Genomic DNA, 20,442 nt, shown 5'->3' on the forward strand with positions numbered 1-20,442 from the left:
ACTTCTTTTCAGGCAGAAATCACAGCCTTGGTGTTGTGCGGGGCATCCTGGGGGGCTCTGCTCCCACTCCCCACAAGAGAACGCAGGATATGGTGAGGCCAAAAAGGAACACCCACAGAGCCATAAGTAGGGGAGTCATATCACTATATTCTCGCTGGTGGCTGGGTTGGAGAAACAAGAAACAGGAGCCACACGATTCTCAACCCTCACTGTGCCGCTTGCAGGCTCAGCCACCATCTTCTTGCTAGCCCCCATTTTCTGCTAGCGTAGCCACAGCAGTTATATTAGTGGCCAATGGCTCACTGGTTACAGCTGACGGCCAGCTAGCCACAGCTGATGGCCATGCAATCACAGTTGATGGCCATTTACTACCTGAGCCAGCACCTTTCTATGTGAGGCCGAGAGCCTGGAAACTGCTTTCTGGGGCTCTGTCCCCACACTTGGCTTATGTGTGTTGAGGAAAGTAAGAGAAGGGCCTGCGTCATACTTGGAACCCAGGAGCAAAGGGAACAGCTGTTCCCTGAGCCCAGAGGTGGTGGTGGTACCAGTGGATCCCAGCAGAGGACAGGGTCCCCAAAGAAGGCAAGAGTTGAAGAGTAGGAGAAGCCTATACTTGGGAGAGTAGGAGGCAGCAGGCCCCCTAGGAAATGAATACTGAATAATTTCAGACACTTCTCTATAAGGATGTGTGGGCTTGAGCCATCATAATCAGGATGCTTAAGGAAAATAAGGGGGTTTATTTGTTTGTTTATTTGTTGTAATCACAGGCAGTGAACACTAGACACAGAGTGTAGTCAACCAATTGTTCCTAGGTTGACTGATGGCTACAACCCTGTCCTAGATGAACCATCGGGGCCCCAGCCATTAGCCTCTACTCAGCACAATGACTGAGGTCAACTGGGTAAGTCAGAGGAATTGCTTTAATTGTGATCAGAAGATGTCATGCCGAGCTGCTCAGCTTCCGTGCCACCAGGCTGAAAAGTCCTTCATTGTTGGCCATGGTGGGAGGATAACTTTGAGAGATCACCTCAAACTGTTCAATGGTGTAGCCAGCCTCTCGCACAGCAGCCTCTACTGCCTCCCGGTCCAGAGAGAGGCTGGAGAACCTCTGCTCACCAATCATGTAGTAGCTGCTCTTCAGGGCATCCATGATCACCAGGTAGCCCCCCGGCTTTAGCAGGCTGCTAAGGTTCCTGAGGGCTGCGCGGTAGGCAGGGAGGTCTGGGCAGGCAGCATCCAGGCACAGTGTGCTGAGCAGGCAGTCAGCTGGGGGCAGGGAGACAGCACCCAGCGGCCGCCTCTGAGTCACATCACACTTCAGGACCTGCTTGACCACCCGCCTCAACTTCTCCTCTTTCTCTGTCCTCTTCATTCTGAAATGCAAAAACCAATAAACAGCTTGCTACCCCACTCATGGCAACCCCAGGTCATTGTGGTCAGGGCTGAAAATGACTATATTGTCACAAATGTTATATCCTCAGTGGCATCCCCATCGTAAAGGCAGAGAAAGAAGAAATGAGGGACCACTTTGGCATCTGAATGTGACCACATTATCCTGTGCTGGGTTAGATCTCTTTATAAAGTGAATAATAACATGGAAATGATAATAAAAATACCTAGCTGCCTGCTCTTATACTGGACTGCCCCCCTGAAATTACTCTTCTTTCACTGCTTATGATAGTGCCTGGCCCATTTATTATTATTAGTTATTGTTACCCTTGTCCTCTGCCAAAGTGCAAGGCAGTGGCCATTTGACCCATACAGATCAGGTAATCGTGGGTTTCAAATGCTGATGTGGTATTTTTAGTAGCTGCTGATCAATGAAGGGAGTGAGGTCGTCCGCACGCATTTTTAGAAATTGTTGAGCACTACCACACAGCGGTGGCCAGGGCCCCTCGAGAGAGAGAAAAACTTCAGGTTTGCATTCTCAGGCTCCAAAATACACTGCAGAGAGTGTGTTTTCTGAAAGAGATTGTTTTGGTAGCCTTGCTGGGAAGCCTATCCTTTTCTGCCAAATCAATGGGGTTCCTTGAGAGAAAATCAGTTAATGAAAGGAGCAGAGAAGGCAAGGGCAGGAGATGGAACAGAGTGCCATGGATCCTTTTGGAATTTCTTAGGGAAGGAATGAAGGAACAAACTGACAAATGAACAAAATTAAACAAACATAGAATGCACAAGACAAACTGGAGAAACAGACAAAGGAGAAAGAACGAGCATTAAATCAGAGAGGTAAGAGAAAGGGAAGACATGAATGTGTAAAGTGCCCATAAAGGCCATAGAACCAGATAATAGGAGTGATGACTGAGTATCTAGCCTTTTGAGGAAGTTAATCAACAAAACACTGGGGGTACAAATCCAGGCTTACATTCAGGAAACACATAGTCCCTTGGCTCCAGGAGAAAACAGCCACTTGGGCAACAAGGCTTGAAGAGAGCAGAGGATGGCCCAACATCAGAACAGGTGAGAGCCTGTTCTGGGACCATTTTCTGGTTATGACAAAAAGTCAATGGTTTAAATAAAACTTGGAGATTTACTTCCAGGTAGAACAATTTGAGATAATAGCAATTATTTGTGGATACCTATTTAAATATTTAGTTAAAATCTTAAACCTAGTGCATATAATCAGTTTTTACAAATATCCTTTATGTTTATTATAATTTTCCATTTCACAAGCTTAGCAATAAGCATATGAAAAGATGCTCACCATCTTTGGCCATCAGAGACATGCAAATCAAACTACGAGATACCATTTCACATTCACTAGTGTGGCTATAATAAAGAAGACAGATAATAAGTGTGGAAAAGGATGTGGAGAAAAAGCTAAAATAAATGAATGGAACTATATCAAACTTAAAAACTTCTGCACAGCAAAAGAAACCATAGACAAAATAAAGAGGCAAACAACTGAATGGGAGAAGATTTTTGCAAACAGTGCCTCCAATAAGGGGCTAATATCCAAAATATACAAGGAACTCATGCAACTCAACAACAAAAAAACAAACAACCCAATTGAAAAATGGGCAGAGGACCTGAAGAGACATTTCTCCAAAGAGGACATACAAATGGTAAATAGACATATGAAAAAATGCTCAACATCACTAATCATCAGAGAAATGCAAATAAAAACCACAATGAGATATCACCTCACCCCAGTTAGAATGGCCATCATCAACAAGACCAATAGTAACAAGTGTTGGAGAGGCTGTGGAGATAAAGGAACCCTCATACACTGTTGGTGGGAATGCAGACTGGTGCAGCCGTTATGGAAGGCAGTGTGGAGGTTCCTCAAAAAATTACGAATAGAATTACCATATGACCCAGCAATCCCACTCCCAGGTATCTACCCAAAAAATCTGAAAACATTTATCCATAAAACACGTGTGCTCCAAAGTTCATTGCAGCTTTATTTATGGTAGCCAAGACATGGAAACAACCAAAATGTCCTTCGATAGATGAATGGATAAAGAAGTTGTGGTATATATATACAATGGAATACTATTCGGCAGTAAGAAAAGATGAAATAGGACAATTTGTGACAACATGGATGGATCTTGAGATTATAATGCTAAGCGAAATAAGTCAGACAGAAAAAGCAGAAAACCATATGACTTCACTGATATGTGTTATATAAACCAAAAACAACAAAAGAACAAGACAAACAAATGAGAAACAGAAACTCACAGACGCAGACAATAGTTTGGTGGTTACCAGAGGGTAAGGGGGTCGGGGGGTGGTAGATGAGGGTAAAGGGGATCAAATATATGGTGATGGAAGGAGAAGTGACTGGTTGGTGAACACACAATGTGATTTATAGATGATGTAATACAGAATTGTACACCTGAAATCTATGTAACTTTACTAACAATTGTCTCCCCAATAAACTTTAATTTAAAGAAAAAAGAAAAGGATGTGGAGAAACAGTACCTACACACACTGTTGATGAGAATGTAAAATGGTCCAACTACTTTGGAAAATAGTCTGAAAGTTCCTCAAACATAGAATTACCATGTGACCTAGGAAGTCTACTCATATGTTTTTACCCAAGATAAATGAAAACATATGCTCACACAAAAACTGTGTGTATGTATAGCAACATTATTCATAATAGCCAAAAGATGGAAACAACCCAAATGTCCATCAACTTTTGAATAAAATGTAGTATATCTATACAATGAAATATAATTCGGTAATAAAAAGGAACGATACATGCCACAACATGGAAGAACCTTGAAAACATTATGCTCAGTGAAAGAAGCCAGACACAAAAGGCCACATATTGTATGATTCCATTTATACAAAATGTCCAGAAAAGGCAAAACTATAGAGACTGAAAGCAGACCAGTGATTGCTAGGTGTTGAGAGGAAAGGGGAAATGGGAGTGGGTACTAACGGGTACAGGGTTTGTGTAGGGAGTTGTGAAAATGTTCTAAGATTGTGGCGAAGATTGCACAACTCCATGAATATAATAAGAACTATTGAACTGCACATTTTAAATGGGTGAATTGTATGTTATGTGAATTTTATCTCAGTAAAGTTGTTATATTAAAGAGAGAGAGAGGGAGAGAGAGATTGAGAAAGAGAGAAAAAGCTTAGCAAGGTATTAGTTTTCAGGGAATTACTAACAACCAATAAACTGGTATATACAAGAAATAATAATTACTTTTAATTAGCTCTACCTGCTTCCCTATCAAGGGTAAAAATGGTAATAGTGTAGCCAATTTGTCCTGATTGGTCTGGACTTTTCTGGTTTTCTCGCTGAAAATCCCAGGTCCTGGGATTTTTTCCAACTCAGTTACGGCAAAACTGGAAAGTGAGTCATTCTAAAAGTAGAGTGATCATTTACAAAGCTGCCATCCAGCCTGATAGAAATTGGGTAATTTGACAGAACGTTTTAAGAATAAAAAATAATAATTCAACATTATGGAAGTTTGTGTGAAACATGGATTTGAATAGATAAATTAATCTAGACTAGAAACAATTCAAATAACCTATCTGCACATGTGGATAACTTAAGTGTACACATAAAGCTAAAGAGGCGACAGTAGAGTGTCCTTTTGAATGTGTTTAAGGATGATCTTCTATACTGGGAATATTTTGGGGATATGTACTTATTTAAGTGACTACATCAGAAGCAGGTTGGAACTCTGGGCCCTATCGTTTTTTAAGCTATTTAAAGACACAAGTTATCACAGAACTAGTACTTGCCAGTCAGATGATGATGGAAATTGTTCCCAAACTGTGAGACACACTGTGAAGTCTAGAAAGCTCACAGAGAATGTGCCAATTTGAGAGGGAAATTTGTTAGAAACACCCACCGTTGTGGATACCTGCTTGTCCTTGGACGTGTAGCAAACATTGGTGAACCCAGTTGCCAAGGCAGCTGTGTAAAGATTACACCTCAGGGCTTCTCGGGGACTGCATGTTCACCCACAGGGAAATGGACTTGCCTGGAGACACAGGCAATTACCACTCAGCCTCACATTTAGCTCAAGGGGTAGGTAAAACACACACTAGAAAACTGTTATGCAGTTTTACAGAAAGCTAACAGCAGTGTGGCCATTTCTTTAGTTCTAAAGATCTACTCTTTCAAATGAATCAATATACAAAAAAGGCAGCTATTTCCTCTATAAATATGCTATCTATAAAAGCCTGAGGGATCAGGGGAGGGGGGGGAGGAATGGAAGGATAAAGAGTAGCACGCCTGGGAAGAACACTTTGAAGAATGTCTTTCCATATCCCAGGTAATTATCCCGAAATTTAGAGGAGCTTTCTCTTGCCCTGTGCCTCCTAGGCAGGTGGTAGATCAGAATCCCCCAGACAGGCTTTTTTTCGATTACACTCACCTCCCCCAAACCCCATCCCCAGAGGTTCCAGCTGGGCCTCCTGAGGGAGAACCATCAAAACGTGTAATGGAAATAAAAAAAAACTAAATAAGCTTGGATGTCAATGTAAGAATTCTAAGAGCAAGGAATAATGGTTGGTAACCCTTTGGTACAGGCCACAGATAAATTAGGTAAAAGACATTCTAGGAGGGAGAGTCTAGAAAGCAAAATGCATGCAGTCATTTATTTTACAAATATTTTTTGAACCTCTGTTATGTGCCAGTAAGAGTGCTGGGTAATGGGACCCCAGGGTGGAACAAACGAGAAACAGATCTCATCCTCATGGAGCATACAGTTTTGTGGGGGAGAAAGAATTAATCCAACGATCATCCACAAAAATGAAAAGTTAAAGTTGTGGTAAATGCTAGGGAGAGGAGGGACATGGCTCTGATGGAGAAATGTTGGGACTTGACTTGGTCTAGAGTATCAGGGAAAATTCCTCCAAAAAGGGGTCAGGTAAGCAGAGATAGAGAGGATAAATAAGTAGGAGTTAATCAGGCCAAAGAGAAGAGGAAGGGGAGGAGGCTATTCCAGTAAGAGGAAATAGCAAGTGTAAAGGCACGTACTTGCGACGCCTCACATGCAAAGGCCATGTGGTGGGAGGAAAGTTGGAGAGGAGAATGCCAATGAGCTGGATCTCACAAAGCAAAACAGGGCATGGCAGAAAGTGAGGCAAAGGGGCTCAGCAGGTGCCAGACGGAGCAAGGCTTTGTGGACCACATTAAGAATTTTGCTTTATATCCTGAAAGCAATGGGAAGTCATTAAAGAGTACTAAGGAAGGCAGCAATGTGACCAGATTTATATTTTGATTTAATTATATTGGAATGACAGTGGAGGTAGAAGGCCAGTTAAGAGGGAATGGATGGTAGCTTGGAGCAAGGTGATGAAAAATATGGGAAGAAAGATACGGTTCAAGAGAAACTTAGAAAGTAAAACGGATAGAACTTGGTGCTGGTTTTAGAACATGACTGAGAGGGAGATGACAAGGTTGGCTTCTAGGCGTGTGGTTTATCCAATTAATTATATGATGGTGCCATTCAAGGAGATGAGAACATGAGCAGATTCAGGGAAATGGAGCAGATTTGGGGAAGATCATAGCTCGATTTGGGGCATCTCTCACTCTCCTCTAAACCCCTCTAATCCATTCTCCACACTGTAGTCAGAGAAATCTTTGTAAATGTAAACTGGGTCACATCACTCTCTTGGTTATACCTCGAATGCATTCTTGTTACACTTGAAGTTCACAATCTTTCACTTGGCCTTGATGCCCCAAATGATCTGGCACTTGCCTGCATTCCCTGATGTAAGCTTTGGGGGACAAGGGGCCTCCTCTGTCTTATTTACCATTCTATCCCAGTAGCTAGTACTGTGGCACATCATAGGTGATCAATATAAATTTGTTAAATGAATGATCAAATGCTAGCTCCTTTAACCATGAGCCAAAAGTGTTAGCACTTGTCTCTTGAGGGGCATTGTCTTATCAGGAAATCAGAGCCCTTTCCTGACCAAATCACGGGATATGTTAATAAAAAATATATATGTTTTCCCATCATGTTAATCAAAAATATATATGCTTTGCTTGAAAAGACAAGTAAAGGAAAGACAGAGTATGTTGTGCAACACACAGTGTGCAGTATATGATCAAAGGGGAAAATATAGGAATATGGGGAAAGGAGAGAAAGATTTTATGTGAAAATTAAATCCTTGGTAAAGGCAGTGGGAAGACAAGAAAAATGTACAAAAAAGAAAAAAGAGCAGGGGGACAAAAAATAAGTATTAGGTTGGTGCAAAAGTAATTGAGGTTTAAAGGGTTAAAAACAATTGCAAAAACAGCAATTACTTTTGCACCAATCTAATATAACTGATCACATAAGAAGCAGCAGACAGGGCTAGCAGGATCCTAGGAAACACTAAAGTCGTCTTTTCATACAGTTTGCAAAAAATTCTGTGGGTGAATGGCAGTATGCCTACCAGCAAAGACGTGATGCCCGAAGAGCTGATGTTTAGATAGGCAGGAGAGTTGGAGGTACAGCAGGACAAAAGAATGACAGTGAAATGCAGAACTGGTCACCTCTGGCTGGTAAGCTATTGCCAATTTCTCATGTGGGGAGAAATAATAATTTAAACTAGATGTGTTTGCATAAGTTTACTTGTAGATAGGGTAGTATCAGATTTGGGTCATTAGTTGTGAGTATGTAAAGCTCTAATAGATGGTGAGTAACAAGTTATTTTCCAATAATTCCTTTATGCTGCTAAACTCATTTTAAAAATATAGTTGTCTTTTGTTGTATCTGGTGGTGTCAGCATTCACCACCCTTACAGCAGAATTCTTTCGCTTGGATGGCTAGCAACAAAATGGCAGTCAGGGAACAAACACTGACACTCAAAAGCTGCTAGTGAGGATCTGGTTTTGCCTCTTGAAGTTGTCCTAAAACGAGGTCCTAATGTACCTGGCCCTCACACTGAACCCACACACAGTTCTGGAAAACTTTTGCATCTATCCCTCTTGGTTCCATGTCCATCTCTTCAACTCTCTCCCTGTCTCTACTGTTGCTCTGGTGTGCGTGTGCATGCACGTGCTCATGCTCACACACATCTATCTCCTTCTTGCTCTCTCATTCTCCACTTGGATTTCTCTTTGGTCTCTCTCTTTCTGTCTCCTTTACTTTTCAAGTTGGACTCAAAGGATAATTTTTGGTTCTGAAAAACAAACTGTCACTCAAGTACCCTCAGAAAGCCCAGAAGTAAACCCCAGTTTCTCTACCTGTTCCCTTCGAGCTCACACACATAGGCCATCACTGGTGACCAGTCGAAGGCCCCTGGCTCCTTCTTCAGCCACTTCTCCAGCTCCTGAAGGTTCTGGTCACTGTAGTCAGTAGCAATGATCTCCTTGAAGGATTCACAAGCAGAAAGGAGCTGATAGATGGTGGGACCAGAGCCGATGTCAATCAGGAGATCTCCCCTCACACCATCTGGTTTAGAGGAAGAAATGGGGAAGGGGAGTCACGCATTATGTGGTGGCAGATAGAGCTGATTTGCACTGTCTTTGCCAGGACTGTGATGGAGAGCCCCAAGGAGAGCCCCGAGGACAGACCATCCCTCTCATGCTAATGGACCAGCGCTGCTCACTCTTCTTCTGTCAAAGTCTTCTTTTAAAACAGCTTTCCATTTTCTATTCCCTAATCTAGGGTGAAGGCATGCTGCTAGGATATTTTTAGGTCTAGGAGAAAGACAAAGTAATCTACATCTGGTGAACAGACCAGAAAGATTGCTACACAGCGAATGTCAAAACTATTAAAGAATACTTTTGGGGAAAGTTAATTTTTTTAAAAAATAATTGAACTTATATAATGTCTTTATCCAAAAAGCATCCAATTCTTCATATGTTGGGAAGTCTGAGGCATATTCACAACATTCCTTTGAGTTAGGAACAGAATAAGTATTAAAATCTCCTTTTGCTAAGTGACCCATCACGAGGGTTAAAAAGTTGGCACTGGTCACCTAGCAAATCGATATAGAATCAAGGGCAGGACTCCCAACCTCTGGTTTCCCCTTTGTATTATGAAACAAGATAATACATATAAAACAAGCACTTTGTAAACTATAAAATACCCATACAAACATTAGTTTTTATCCTAGTTAAATAAACAGGTGATGCCAAAGGGCTGTCAAGTAACAGTAACTCCAAAAACCCAGTCGTGCCGTGAGACCCCATCTAGATGACTCACATTTGGGGTCAGGGATGGGCAGGAAACACAGACAGCCGACAAACTTACCTAGGCAGAATATCTTGAAAAGATTTTTCAGAAGGAGCCTAAGAATCTGGTTTTCTGCAGAAGGCGAGGACCCAAAGCTGTAATATTTTTCTAGGTAATCTCGAGGGTTAAAATGACTCAGATAAGTCTCCTTGGAGGTGAAGCCAGATTCCATTGTGTCCCACTCTTATGTCACCTGTCCACTGCTCTACTTCCCTTTCTCCAGAAGCCGGGGAAGTCACCCAGCCGAAATTGTCTTCCTGACTTTCAGGCTGTCAGCTTTTCTTCTGTCAGGTCAGCCCACCCCTTAGAAACAGATGTTTGGTTAAACGCTAACTAAGAAAAATACACCAAAACTGTTTTGGCTATTGTAGGAAATGATGAAATTTCTGGGGAAGGGAACCTAGGAAAAGCAAGGGAAGGGCCATGAGCTGCACACAAGGTTGGCCAAGGGGTGAAGTTCAGTTTGTAAGGGATTCTAGGTGGGAGAAATCAACTGGGCTCATCAGGGAAATTATTTAATTCTTAGAAGAACCACTAAGTTCAGAGAGGTGCATCATCTCCCCACAGCACCATTCTTCTTCTCTTCTTTCAGTGGTTCTCCCAGGAAAGAGAGCCACAAAGAATGGTTTAAATCTAAATATGTTCAAGAAAGAAAATTAAAGAGGGTAAAGAGGAGGACAGGAAATGTGTTCAGGGCTGAGGAATGTTGGTTAAAGAAGGAATCTCAGATGAAGTCTGGAAAAAGGCAAGGCCAAAGAGCAATCTAAAAAAACCTGATGAGGCTTCCTGTAACATCTATGCCAGCCGCAGTCTGTAATTCTCTCCTCGTGCCCCACATATCCCTCCATCTCCTCCCTATTCGTCTGCAGCTTCTCCCACCACTGCCATCTCTCAGCATTTGGCAAGCACGTCCCCGCAAGCCTCCCCGCTCCTTTCAGTCAATACAAATCCTGACAGTTCTTTCAAAGTGAACTGTAAGCCCTCTATTTCTTATAAGAACTCCTTAAATTTCCTTTTATGAACTCATTTCCCTTAGAATTAATGCCACCTAGCCAAGCACTTGATTCTGTAGAGTCACGTATTTGTTCCCAGTTTTGTCTGTGCTAATTTCACTTCCCAAACTAAATTTTGCAAGTATGACAGGCTGAACCACCAGCTCTTTAAGCTCAGACCGTGGCTCAGTTCTCCTTATATCCCCTATTGCCCCTCTGTTGCGAGTGCCTGGAAGGGCAGTTGCTAACTTCAGTCACTTCCTGAAAGTCAAGAGGACATTAACCCCTCATCAGGGCCCTACGTCCCTGCGTGGTAGTTGTGACGCGAGTGGGGAACAAAGTCCTGTCACAAAGGTTCACATAGAGTGAGTAATAGCTTTATTTGGGAGCCAATGTCCCTCCAGAGGCCAATGCTCTGGTAAGCACAGAAGGTTATACAGAGTAGAATAGAATTTAATAAAGAACCAAGTCCCAGAGTGAATTGAGGTGGTGAAGGTCCCTGGTCCAGGAGAGGTGACTGGGCCCACGTCAGGTCTGAGGCAAGCTGGTCTTGCAAGGAGAACTTCGGAGAGTCCCGTGTGGCGGCTTGCCACTCGCAGAGGACTCTGTAGGATAGTGTCTCATCCAGAGGCTCCTGGAGGGTCTTAGCCGAGTGTCCAGACTGCTCCCAGCATCGCTCTGGAGTTCTGCTTTTGTCCTCTTTTCCTTGGACTTGTTTACTTCTTAGGTGATAACCAGAAGTTGTTTGCCAGAGTTTTTTACCTCTTAGGTGATAACCAGAAGTTGTTTAGGTAAAGGTGCTTATCACTCAATTTTGTTATGCTCAGATTCACACAAAAACATGTTTTTTACTTCTCTCTTATCAGTCTCACACGTGCAGTCATAATCCTGTCCCTACTAGTAAATAACTTGTTTTGCAAACCTCAATCCAACATATATAATACATTTTATATGCTCTATACAATTTTATAGGTTGGTCTACCTAGTAGGTGTTCAAAACACTGGTTGATTAGTAGACTGTTGTCAGTTGCACCAAATGCAATTGTAGTGAGTACCCAGTATTCTATGGGTGATGACTTAGTAAGTTACAAGGCACAGAAATTTATTCAAAGAACCCCAAGTAAAAAGGGAATTATTAAAAGGAGAATACAATGGAAACAAATTGCAGGCTATCTAACTGTGTCCCATGAACCAAAACATCATTAGGCATCTAATTTCTCTCTCTCTCTCTCTCTCTCTCTCTCTCTCTCTCTCTCTCTCTCTCTCTCTCTCTCTCTCTCTTGCTCATCTACTACATATGGCTCCATTTTGGCTATTCTAAATGGTGGCCTCTGCACCCGAAATACCAGAACCTTCTAACTCATCTCCTCACAGCTGGCTGACTAGGTCCTGCCAGCACAGATTCCTTAGAGAGAGAATCTACCTGTTCCAGGCTGGGTCAGTCATTGGCCCTTCCCAGTAAGTGGTGGTGGAGGGAATAAAGATACATGTGTGGTATTAAGAGCACCCATTGCAAGAGTTTAGATAGGACAGGAAAATTGTTTCAGGTCACTGCTGCTGTTTGATTTTCAAAAGCCAAACCACAGACTTGAAGGATGTAGAATCAAAACAATGTGTCTCTGTGAAAGTTCCAAGGCATTTCTGCTGCAATGCTGACACTTCCTGCTTCTCCGGACTGCCCTGTACAACAGGAAGCATCAAGAACTCAAAGTCAAAAGACTTACATTGCCATCCTGATTTGCCACCAACAATTTGTATGGAAATGGCAGTTAGGAAAACTAACTTTTGAGATGCTTAAGCCTCAGTTTTGATGTGTAAAATAGGGATAATAGTATATGGGGGGGATTCTCCTCTATCTTCTTAGAGCCTCTGGCTGGGTCTAAGAATTAAACCGACATAACACTTATGTCACATAACGGGAGAAAAGCATACCAATTCAATTAATTTTTTGTGTGTACGTGAGATTCTTCACCTGAGAATGAAGACCCAAAGATGTGACCAAAACAGGAAGCTTTTGTACCTCTTAGATAAAGAAAAAATACATTTGTGAAGAATTAACAAGACAAAGGGGTTTGGGCTGGGGATAATAAATGGTAAAGAAGTAATTAGGAAGATAAGACAGTTTAACAACATTTGTTTTACAGCTTTCCCCATTTCTGGTGACAAGAATGTCTTCCTTCTTCCTGGTGCAGGGAGGGTACCTTTCATACGGGAATGTTATCTCATTCTTTAAGGAAGAAAAAGGAGGGTCAGAGTATCCTTCTTGTATCTATTCTTTATTAAGTGCCTTTCATTCAAACTAATCAGAATGCCAGTGACATATATTGGGATGACATTTTGGTTTCATTCAATAGTATCGTTTTGTTCCAAGTTCTCTGTTCAATTCAGTGAGAAATTTAAATTGTGGCTTCCCTTACGTTGAATCCTTACCTTGGGAAAAGTACCCTATTCCCATTTATGTGTCAATTTAACAGGGAACTTTAAAAATAGTAGTTACATAGCTTATATATGACCTTGATATTGTAATACCCTTTGTCCCCTCCTCGATCATTAATTTTTCCACCCTTTTCAGAAGGCATCAAGATTTGTAGTCAGAATCAGATTTCACTATAGACAGAAATCTGCTCCCTCTTAATGGCCTTCCACCCACGCTTACATGAATGTTCATTATGATTATGAATGTATGAATGCACATATACAAGAAGAAATAAAAAGCAAGAAGGAAAGAAGGAGGGAAGAAAGAAGAGAAAGGAGAAATGAAAGAAGAAAAGAAAGCGTACCATTCCCATATAGCCTGGGAGTATGGTTCCCTGGTGGCTGCTCTTCCCATGTGGGCTCCTGGTAAAGCATTTGGTTCCTTATATCAGGTCATGACCTCATGAGAAAATAGTTCTACTATGTTTACTGCACAAAAGATCAAGGTAGTATGTCATTCTTTCCCGAAACACCATACTCTAGACTCCAGAGATTTCTAGATCAAATCAGTTTCTAGAATATACTATACAAACCCAAAATACAAAAATTGCTTACGTTGTTTAGAAAAAAATACCACATCTAACATATCAGTTTCCAGTAATATGTCTGACTAGCTCTCAAGACATAACCTCTTCCTGAAAACCACTAAAAATGCTGATATATAGAGATAGATGTCATATAATATATGATACACACACACACACATATATAAACACAATTAAAAAGAAAATTTGTAAATTGAAAAATAGGCTAAAGAAATTCTCCAAAATGCAGCAGAGAAAGAAAAAGAAATAAATAGAAAAGAGAAAGCTAAGAGTCATAGAGTATGGAGTGAAAATGTCTAACATATGTCAAATTGGAGTCTCCAGTGTAGAGGAGAAATAGAACGGATCAGAGTAAAATTTGAAAAGATTCCAACACTGATGAACAATACTATATCGTAGAGTCTAGTCCAGAGACAGAAACCACACTAGTAATTTGAACTGGAAAAATGTAATTAAAATTTATATAAGAAATTATTAAGTAAGTTTAAAAAAATGGTTAACTACTAAGAGGCTAAAAGAGAACTCTAAGGTGTAACAGAGGTGGCAGATGCAGAAAACTTCTGGAGATGATAGAACAAGGAAAAACTTAGAAATTTAGGGTATGGGCTCATAGAACAGACAGTCACAGCTCTGATGAAAAAGGACAGCTGCTGCAGGAATGCTCACCACCTCAGGAACCCAGGAAATGCCACTGCAAGGATGAGCCACACATTGAGCCACTAGCTCAGTGAAGACAATCATTCCTCAAGACTGTTTACAGTATTGCAAGACCACGACCAGACCTTGGGGGGGGGGGGGCGGGGGGGGGGGCGGAGGCAGGTCACAAAGCCAAACAAATCCTTTCGGCTTCCTCAAGCCTTGAGTGTCCCTCCAGCACCCCCTATTGACAGAACCTACCATAGAGGTAGCTGGCAAAGGAGAATTAATTGGGTTTGCAGAGTCCAGCTCTCACATTACAAAATACAGACAGATGGGCTGGAGATGTAAAGCAATGAATTCATAACTGGCACAGATATCAATAATAAGTAATATTTTTGAGCACTTATTTTAATCCTTGTAACAATTCTATGAAAGATTACATTTAGAAGTCCAGTGACTCCTAAGCAAGGTATGTAAAATGCAGCCTACTCCTGGACATTTTACTGATAAAACTACAGAACAGGAAAGACTGTGAGAAAATATTAAAAACATCCAGAAAACACCAAAGACTATGAGAAGATATTGAAAACATCCAGAGATAAAAACACCGGTTATCTTTGGAGAATGACAATTACACTGAGAGCTGACTTTGCAGGGAGAAGACAGGAGAACAATATCATCAATGTGCTAAACTAAATACCTGTAAACATAGAGTTATATAACCAGGAAAAGTCTGTCAAGAATCAGGACAAAATAAAGGCATTTTCAGCCAAAAAAAGGGGGCAGGGTACTTGCCATTAGTAGGTCCTCTTTAATGGAAATCCTAAATAACGTATTTCAGACAAAAGGAATGTGGACCCAAATGGAAGGTCTGAGATGCAAGAAAGAATAAAGAACAAATAAGCAGGCTAGTATGTGGGTAATTCTAATGGACATTTAAAAAATAATGCAATATGTGGTTAAAAATAAGCAAGATGGAATGAAAATACACAATAACAATAGCCTATAAATATCAGGGGATGGTGAATACATGGAGTTGAAGAGTTCTAGATCTTTATAGTATCCAGGAAGGGTAAAATATTGATTATCTTCAGACTTAGATAAGTTAGCTGTGCATATTGTAATTCTAAGCAGATGATGGTGCCCTGCCCATATTCCCTCAGCTTGTACCATGCCTACATATGTTAATATTGTCCTACTGCAAGCACCTGGGACTCTGCCTGAGGGATATCTCTGGTTGCAGGAGTATATCCTGCCTCCACATAGGACAGGCCAGTAAAGCTGGGAGTTAATGCAGCTATTCTCAGGCCCTCACCCAATGACAGATCAGAGTTGCTGAATGAAAATACCAGCCTCCTTGCACCTGGGATAGGAATGCTGAAACATGTTCTCCAAATTCTCCCAGACGTTCCCAGCTGGATTGAGCCCCAGCTTCCCACAGCAGTAACTGGTTCATCAATGTAGCCTGCATTGGCTTTCTTTCTCCATCTGATTTTCTCATTCACTCACCGGTGCTTCATGGGGTCCAAAGTGAAATACCTACACTCCAATTTTAGACACCCCAGAAATAATATAATCAAACTGCATTAACTTCCAAATTAGTAGAGGGGAAATGGAATGATCAAAAACCAGCAATTCAGAAGAAGGCAAAACTGAGATAAAAAGAGTCACAGACCTGTCAGAACAAATAAAAGCATAAAATAAGGTCATTTATGAACAGTTAAAAAGACAAAAACATCAGTAAAATATGTAACAGCAAGATTTTTGTTGTTAAAATATAGTTGACATACAATATTATATTAGTTTCAGGTATATAACTAGTGACACAACATTCATATTTCTTATGATGTGATCACTACAATAAGTCTAGTAACCATTTGGCACCACACAAAGTTATTACAATAATATTGACTATTTTCCTACACTCTGAACAGCAGGATTAATCAACTTGACTGAATGGATATGCATAAAATATTACATCTAACACCTACGCATTTATTTCAAGAACACAGAGGCCATTAAATATTACAATACTAGCCCATTAAACAGGCCTCAACATATCTCAAAGGAATGAAATTACATAGAGTATATTCTTCGACCAATGCATTTAAGCTAATAGTAAAAATTAAAATATAACTAGAACACCCTTATTTGTCTGGAAATTAAGAAACACACTAATGAATAACCCATGGGTCAAAGAAGAAATCATAATGGAAATTAGAAAACTTTTTGAACTCAATAATAAAAAAAAAATGCTGCATAGCAAAATTTATGGGTTGAACAGTATTTAAAGGGAACTCTGTTTCTCAAATGTGTATAGAAAGACTGAAAGTTAATGAGCTTATGAAGTTAAGAAAAGAACAGCAAAATAGACATAAGTAGAAAGAAAAAATAATACAGAGCAGAAATTAATAATATAAAAAGCTAAGATTCCATAGGGAGGATAAACAAGGCCCAAAAGTTGGCTTCCTTAAAAGACTAATAAAATTCACAAATTTTTGTTTAGAATGATCAAGAAAAAAATAGAGAAAGCACATATATTCAATGTCAGGAATGAAAAAAGGAACCTCATAGCAGATGCTGCAGACATTTAAAAGATAATAAGACATTATGAATAACTTTATGTCAATGTATTGAAATTTTAGATTTACAAGGTCCTAAGTAAATATACAATAGATAGAAAACCTGAAGAGAACTATAACCATCAAAGAGTTTAAATTGAAAATTGTTCCCACACAAATCCATTAGAGCAGATGGCTTCACAAGTGAGTTCTAACATATATTCGAAAAATCATTAGTTCTAATTTTACACAAACTCAGAGAACAGAAAAAGAGAAAACACCCCCTCAATTAATTTTACATGTTTAGCAAAAATCATAATACCAAAGTCATTTATGAGAAAGAAAAATTACAAGCTAAAATCACTCAGCAACACAAGTACAAAAATCCTAAATAAATTATTGTCCAGTCAAAAAATAGCAAGCACTTATATGGCACCTACTATGTTCTAGGCACTGGTTTAAGCATTTTGGACATATTACTAAAGCTTACAGTAGTTCTGTGAGTTAGGTACTATTATTATCCTCATTTCAACATATGAGGAGACTGAGGTACAGAGAGGTTAAACAACTTGCCCACGTCACACTGCTAGATAGTAGGATAGCCAGGTTTCATAGGTCTGACTCAAGTGGTCTAACTCAAGAGCCTATTCTTTCAGTAATTACACTATGATCAAAGTCAGTTTATCCCAGGAATGTTAAATAAATTTAACATTTAAAAATCAATTAATGTAAATCATTACATTTACATATTAAAGGACCTTCTGATCCATTCAATAGATATATAGAGAAAACTCAAATTCAACATCTATTCACAATAAAAACAACTCTTGGCAAACTGAGAGTAAAATGGACTTCCTTAATGTGTTAAGGATTATCTACAAAATCTTCAACAAACATCATACTTAAGCATGATACATTTAAAAGCTTTCCTTTAGACTTGAGGACAAAGACCAGAATGCTAACGATTACCAACTTTATTCAATATTCTACAGTTAAGTAGAAGTTAGAAAATGTAGGGGGGGAGGGGGTCCATAGTGCCTACAGAAGAAACTCATAACTAGCTTTGATTAACTGCCTCCAGCCAGTTTTTAGCACAACTGATGACCAGAGGTGGTCTGGAGCAAGGTAAGGATCTGAGTCAACAGACCTCCACCCATCTTAGGAGGTCACGCCCTCCCGTGGAAGAGCATGCACCACTTGTCCCACCAAAGCAATATGTAACTCCCTCACCTGACGAAGCAAACTATAAGTCTTTGGGACAAGAGCTTTCTTTCTCTCTCTCTCTCTCTCTCTCTCTCTCTCTCTCTCTCTCTCTCTCTCTCTCTCTCCCTGGCCCTTGAGCTCTCTGGCCCTCCCTGTCTCTCCCTTTCTCCCCCTTTCTCTCTCTCTCTCTCTCCCTCTCTTCCTCTCCCCCATGTTGGCTAGGCCCATTCTCTTCCCTGAAAATGTATTGCTAATAAACCCTGTTTGCATATTAATCAGCTTGCAGACCTTTGATTCTTCACTGCATGCAAGAAGAACAAAGAACCCTGTAACACTACTATGGGTTTTGGACAGCACAGTAGGTAAAAAAAATAAAAGATATAAAGATTGGAAAGAAAAAAGATAAAACTATTATTATAAGCAGATGATATAGTAATGATATATATAGAGAGAAAATAAAAAATAATTTATAAATAAATTACTAGAATTAATACAAGAGTTCAGCAAAGTTTCTGGATATAAAATCAATATAAAAATTAAATTAATTTCTAACAGGTGACAGTTATAAAATAAAATTTAAAACAGTCTTCACTCAGAATAGCATTAAAAAATGTGAAGTACCTAGGAATAAATCCAACAAAATATGTACAAGAGATTAACGGAGAAAATTATAAAATTTTATTGAAAGACATTAAAGAAATCCTAAATAAATGGAGAAACATACCACTTCATGGATTGGAGGACTCAATATTGTAAAGATGTCACATCTCTTCAAATTGATTTATAGACTCAGTAAAATCCCAATTAAAATCCCAACAGGTTTTTGTGGGAACTTGACAAGCCAGCTCTAAATTTATATGATAGTGCCAAGGGCCAAGAGTAGCCACTCTTAAAAAAGAAAAATAAGGTAGGAGGACTGGCTCTACCAGATATAATACTTATTATAAAGCTGAAGTAATTAAGATTGTGTGGTATTGGTCCGAGGACTGACAAATAGACCAATGGAACTGAGTAGAGACCCACACCTCTATGAACATTTGATATACAACACAGGTGATATCCTGGCTCAGGGGGGGAAAAAGAAACTTTTCAATAAATAGTGCCGGAATAATTGAGTAGCCATAGGAGTGAAAATGGTATTAGAACCTCTCTTCACACTATGCACAAAAATCAATTCAGGAAGATTTAAAAATTATATGTGAAGGGCAAAACTCTTAGGATTTACAAGGTAATATAAAAGGAAATCTTCATATTAGAGGGTAGAAAAGGATTTCTTAAACCAGATACAGCAACCATTCATTGTAAATAAAAGATTTGTAAATTTGAGTATATTACAATTAAGAATGTGTTCAACCAAAGACCCGTTAAGAGAGTGAAGAGACAAGCCACAGAGTGGGAAAAAAATAATACAAAACACAAAACTGACAAAGCACTAGGATCCAGACATTATAAAAAAGTTCTGTGAATCAAAATGAAGATAAAGAACACAGAAGAATTGATCAGACCCTTTATAAGAAAGAAAACCCAAGTGGCCAATAAACCTATAAAAAGATGCTTAATCTTGTTAATGAAATGCAAATTAAACCACAATGAGATACTGTTACACTGCCATCAAATTGCCAAAAATCATCTGACCAGCACCAAGAACTTGGATCTCAGATATTCTCATGTATTTCTAGTGGGCATATAAATTGGGGCACCATTCTGGAAAACAGGCCAGCATTAACTAGTAGAGTTGAGTTTGTGCGTACCCTATGACCAGTAATTGCATGCCCAGGGGCATATCTAGACGAAATCTGGCACACACATGTGAATGTCCATAGCAGTATTGTTTGAAATAGCCCCCAACTAGAAAAAAAACCTAAACATCCAGCAACAGAATAAATAAATAAATTGGCCTATACAGCAATATACAACAATGAAAATGAACCAATTATGCTATGGGCATCAACATGCGTGATTCTCCAAATGATGTAGAGTGAAAAAGGCAAGTCATAAGGAAGACTGACATTTTTATTCCATTTATACAAAGTTCAAAACAGGCTAAAGTAAACAATATTATTTAGTGAGGCATAAATGAATAGTAAAATGTAAAGAAAAACAATGAAATGATTACTTTCGACATCAGAAGCATAGGAGGGGGTATGCTCAGGAGGGAGAGGGCGTGTTTCTTAGATCCTACAGCACTGTTTCTTAACTTGGGGTTGGTTACCTGGTGTTCATTTTATACTAATCTTTATTTGGTATGCAAATGTTTTATACACATTTCTATATGTATGATATACATATTCACGTTCAAAAATAAACAAAACAAAACATCCTGCATGTCTAGACGCAGAGTCACTTTTCAAACAAGCACAGATTTTGACATCAAGAGTACTTGATC

At 39.7% G+C, this 20,442-nt stretch overlaps 1 protein-coding gene across 1 annotated transcript; it reads right to left on the bottom strand.

Annotated features, from left to right (window-relative positions):
- Positions 1–731: 731 nt before the first annotated feature.
- Positions 732–10,015, bottom strand: NNMT (nicotinamide N-methyltransferase). Its single transcript, XM_019753351.3, has 3 exons — positions 9,660–10,015; positions 8,648–8,855; positions 732–1,373 (listed from the first exon to the last, which is right to left on the bottom strand). The coding sequence occupies exons 1-3, from the start codon at positions 9,811–9,813 to the stop codon at positions 941–943; spliced, it is 795 nt and encodes a 264-aa protein (XP_019608910.1). The 5' UTR covers positions 9,814–10,015; the 3' UTR covers positions 732–940.
- Between the last annotated feature and the right edge of the window lie 10,427 nt (positions 10,016–20,442).

This window comes from Rhinolophus sinicus, chromosome 14 (assembly GCF_057876585.1).
Source record: "Rhinolophus sinicus isolate RSI-liver-muscle chromosome 14, RSI-T2T, whole genome shotgun sequence".
NCBI classification, from domain to species: domain Eukaryota; kingdom Metazoa; phylum Chordata; class Mammalia; order Chiroptera; family Rhinolophidae; genus Rhinolophus; species Rhinolophus sinicus.

Coding starts and splice junctions, on each gene's coding strand:
- NNMT (XM_019753351.3), bottom strand. CDS start 9,813: ATGGAATCTGGCTTCACCTCCAAGGAGACTTATCTGAGTCATTTTAAC. Junction 8,856..9,659: donor TTTCAAGATATTCTGCCTAG/GTAAGTTTGTCG, acceptor CCTCTAAACCAG/ATGGTGTGAGGGGAGATCTC. Junction 1,374..8,647: donor TGTGAGCTCGAAGGGAACAG/GTAGAGAAACTG, acceptor TTTGCATTTCAG/AATGAAGAGGACAGAGAAAG.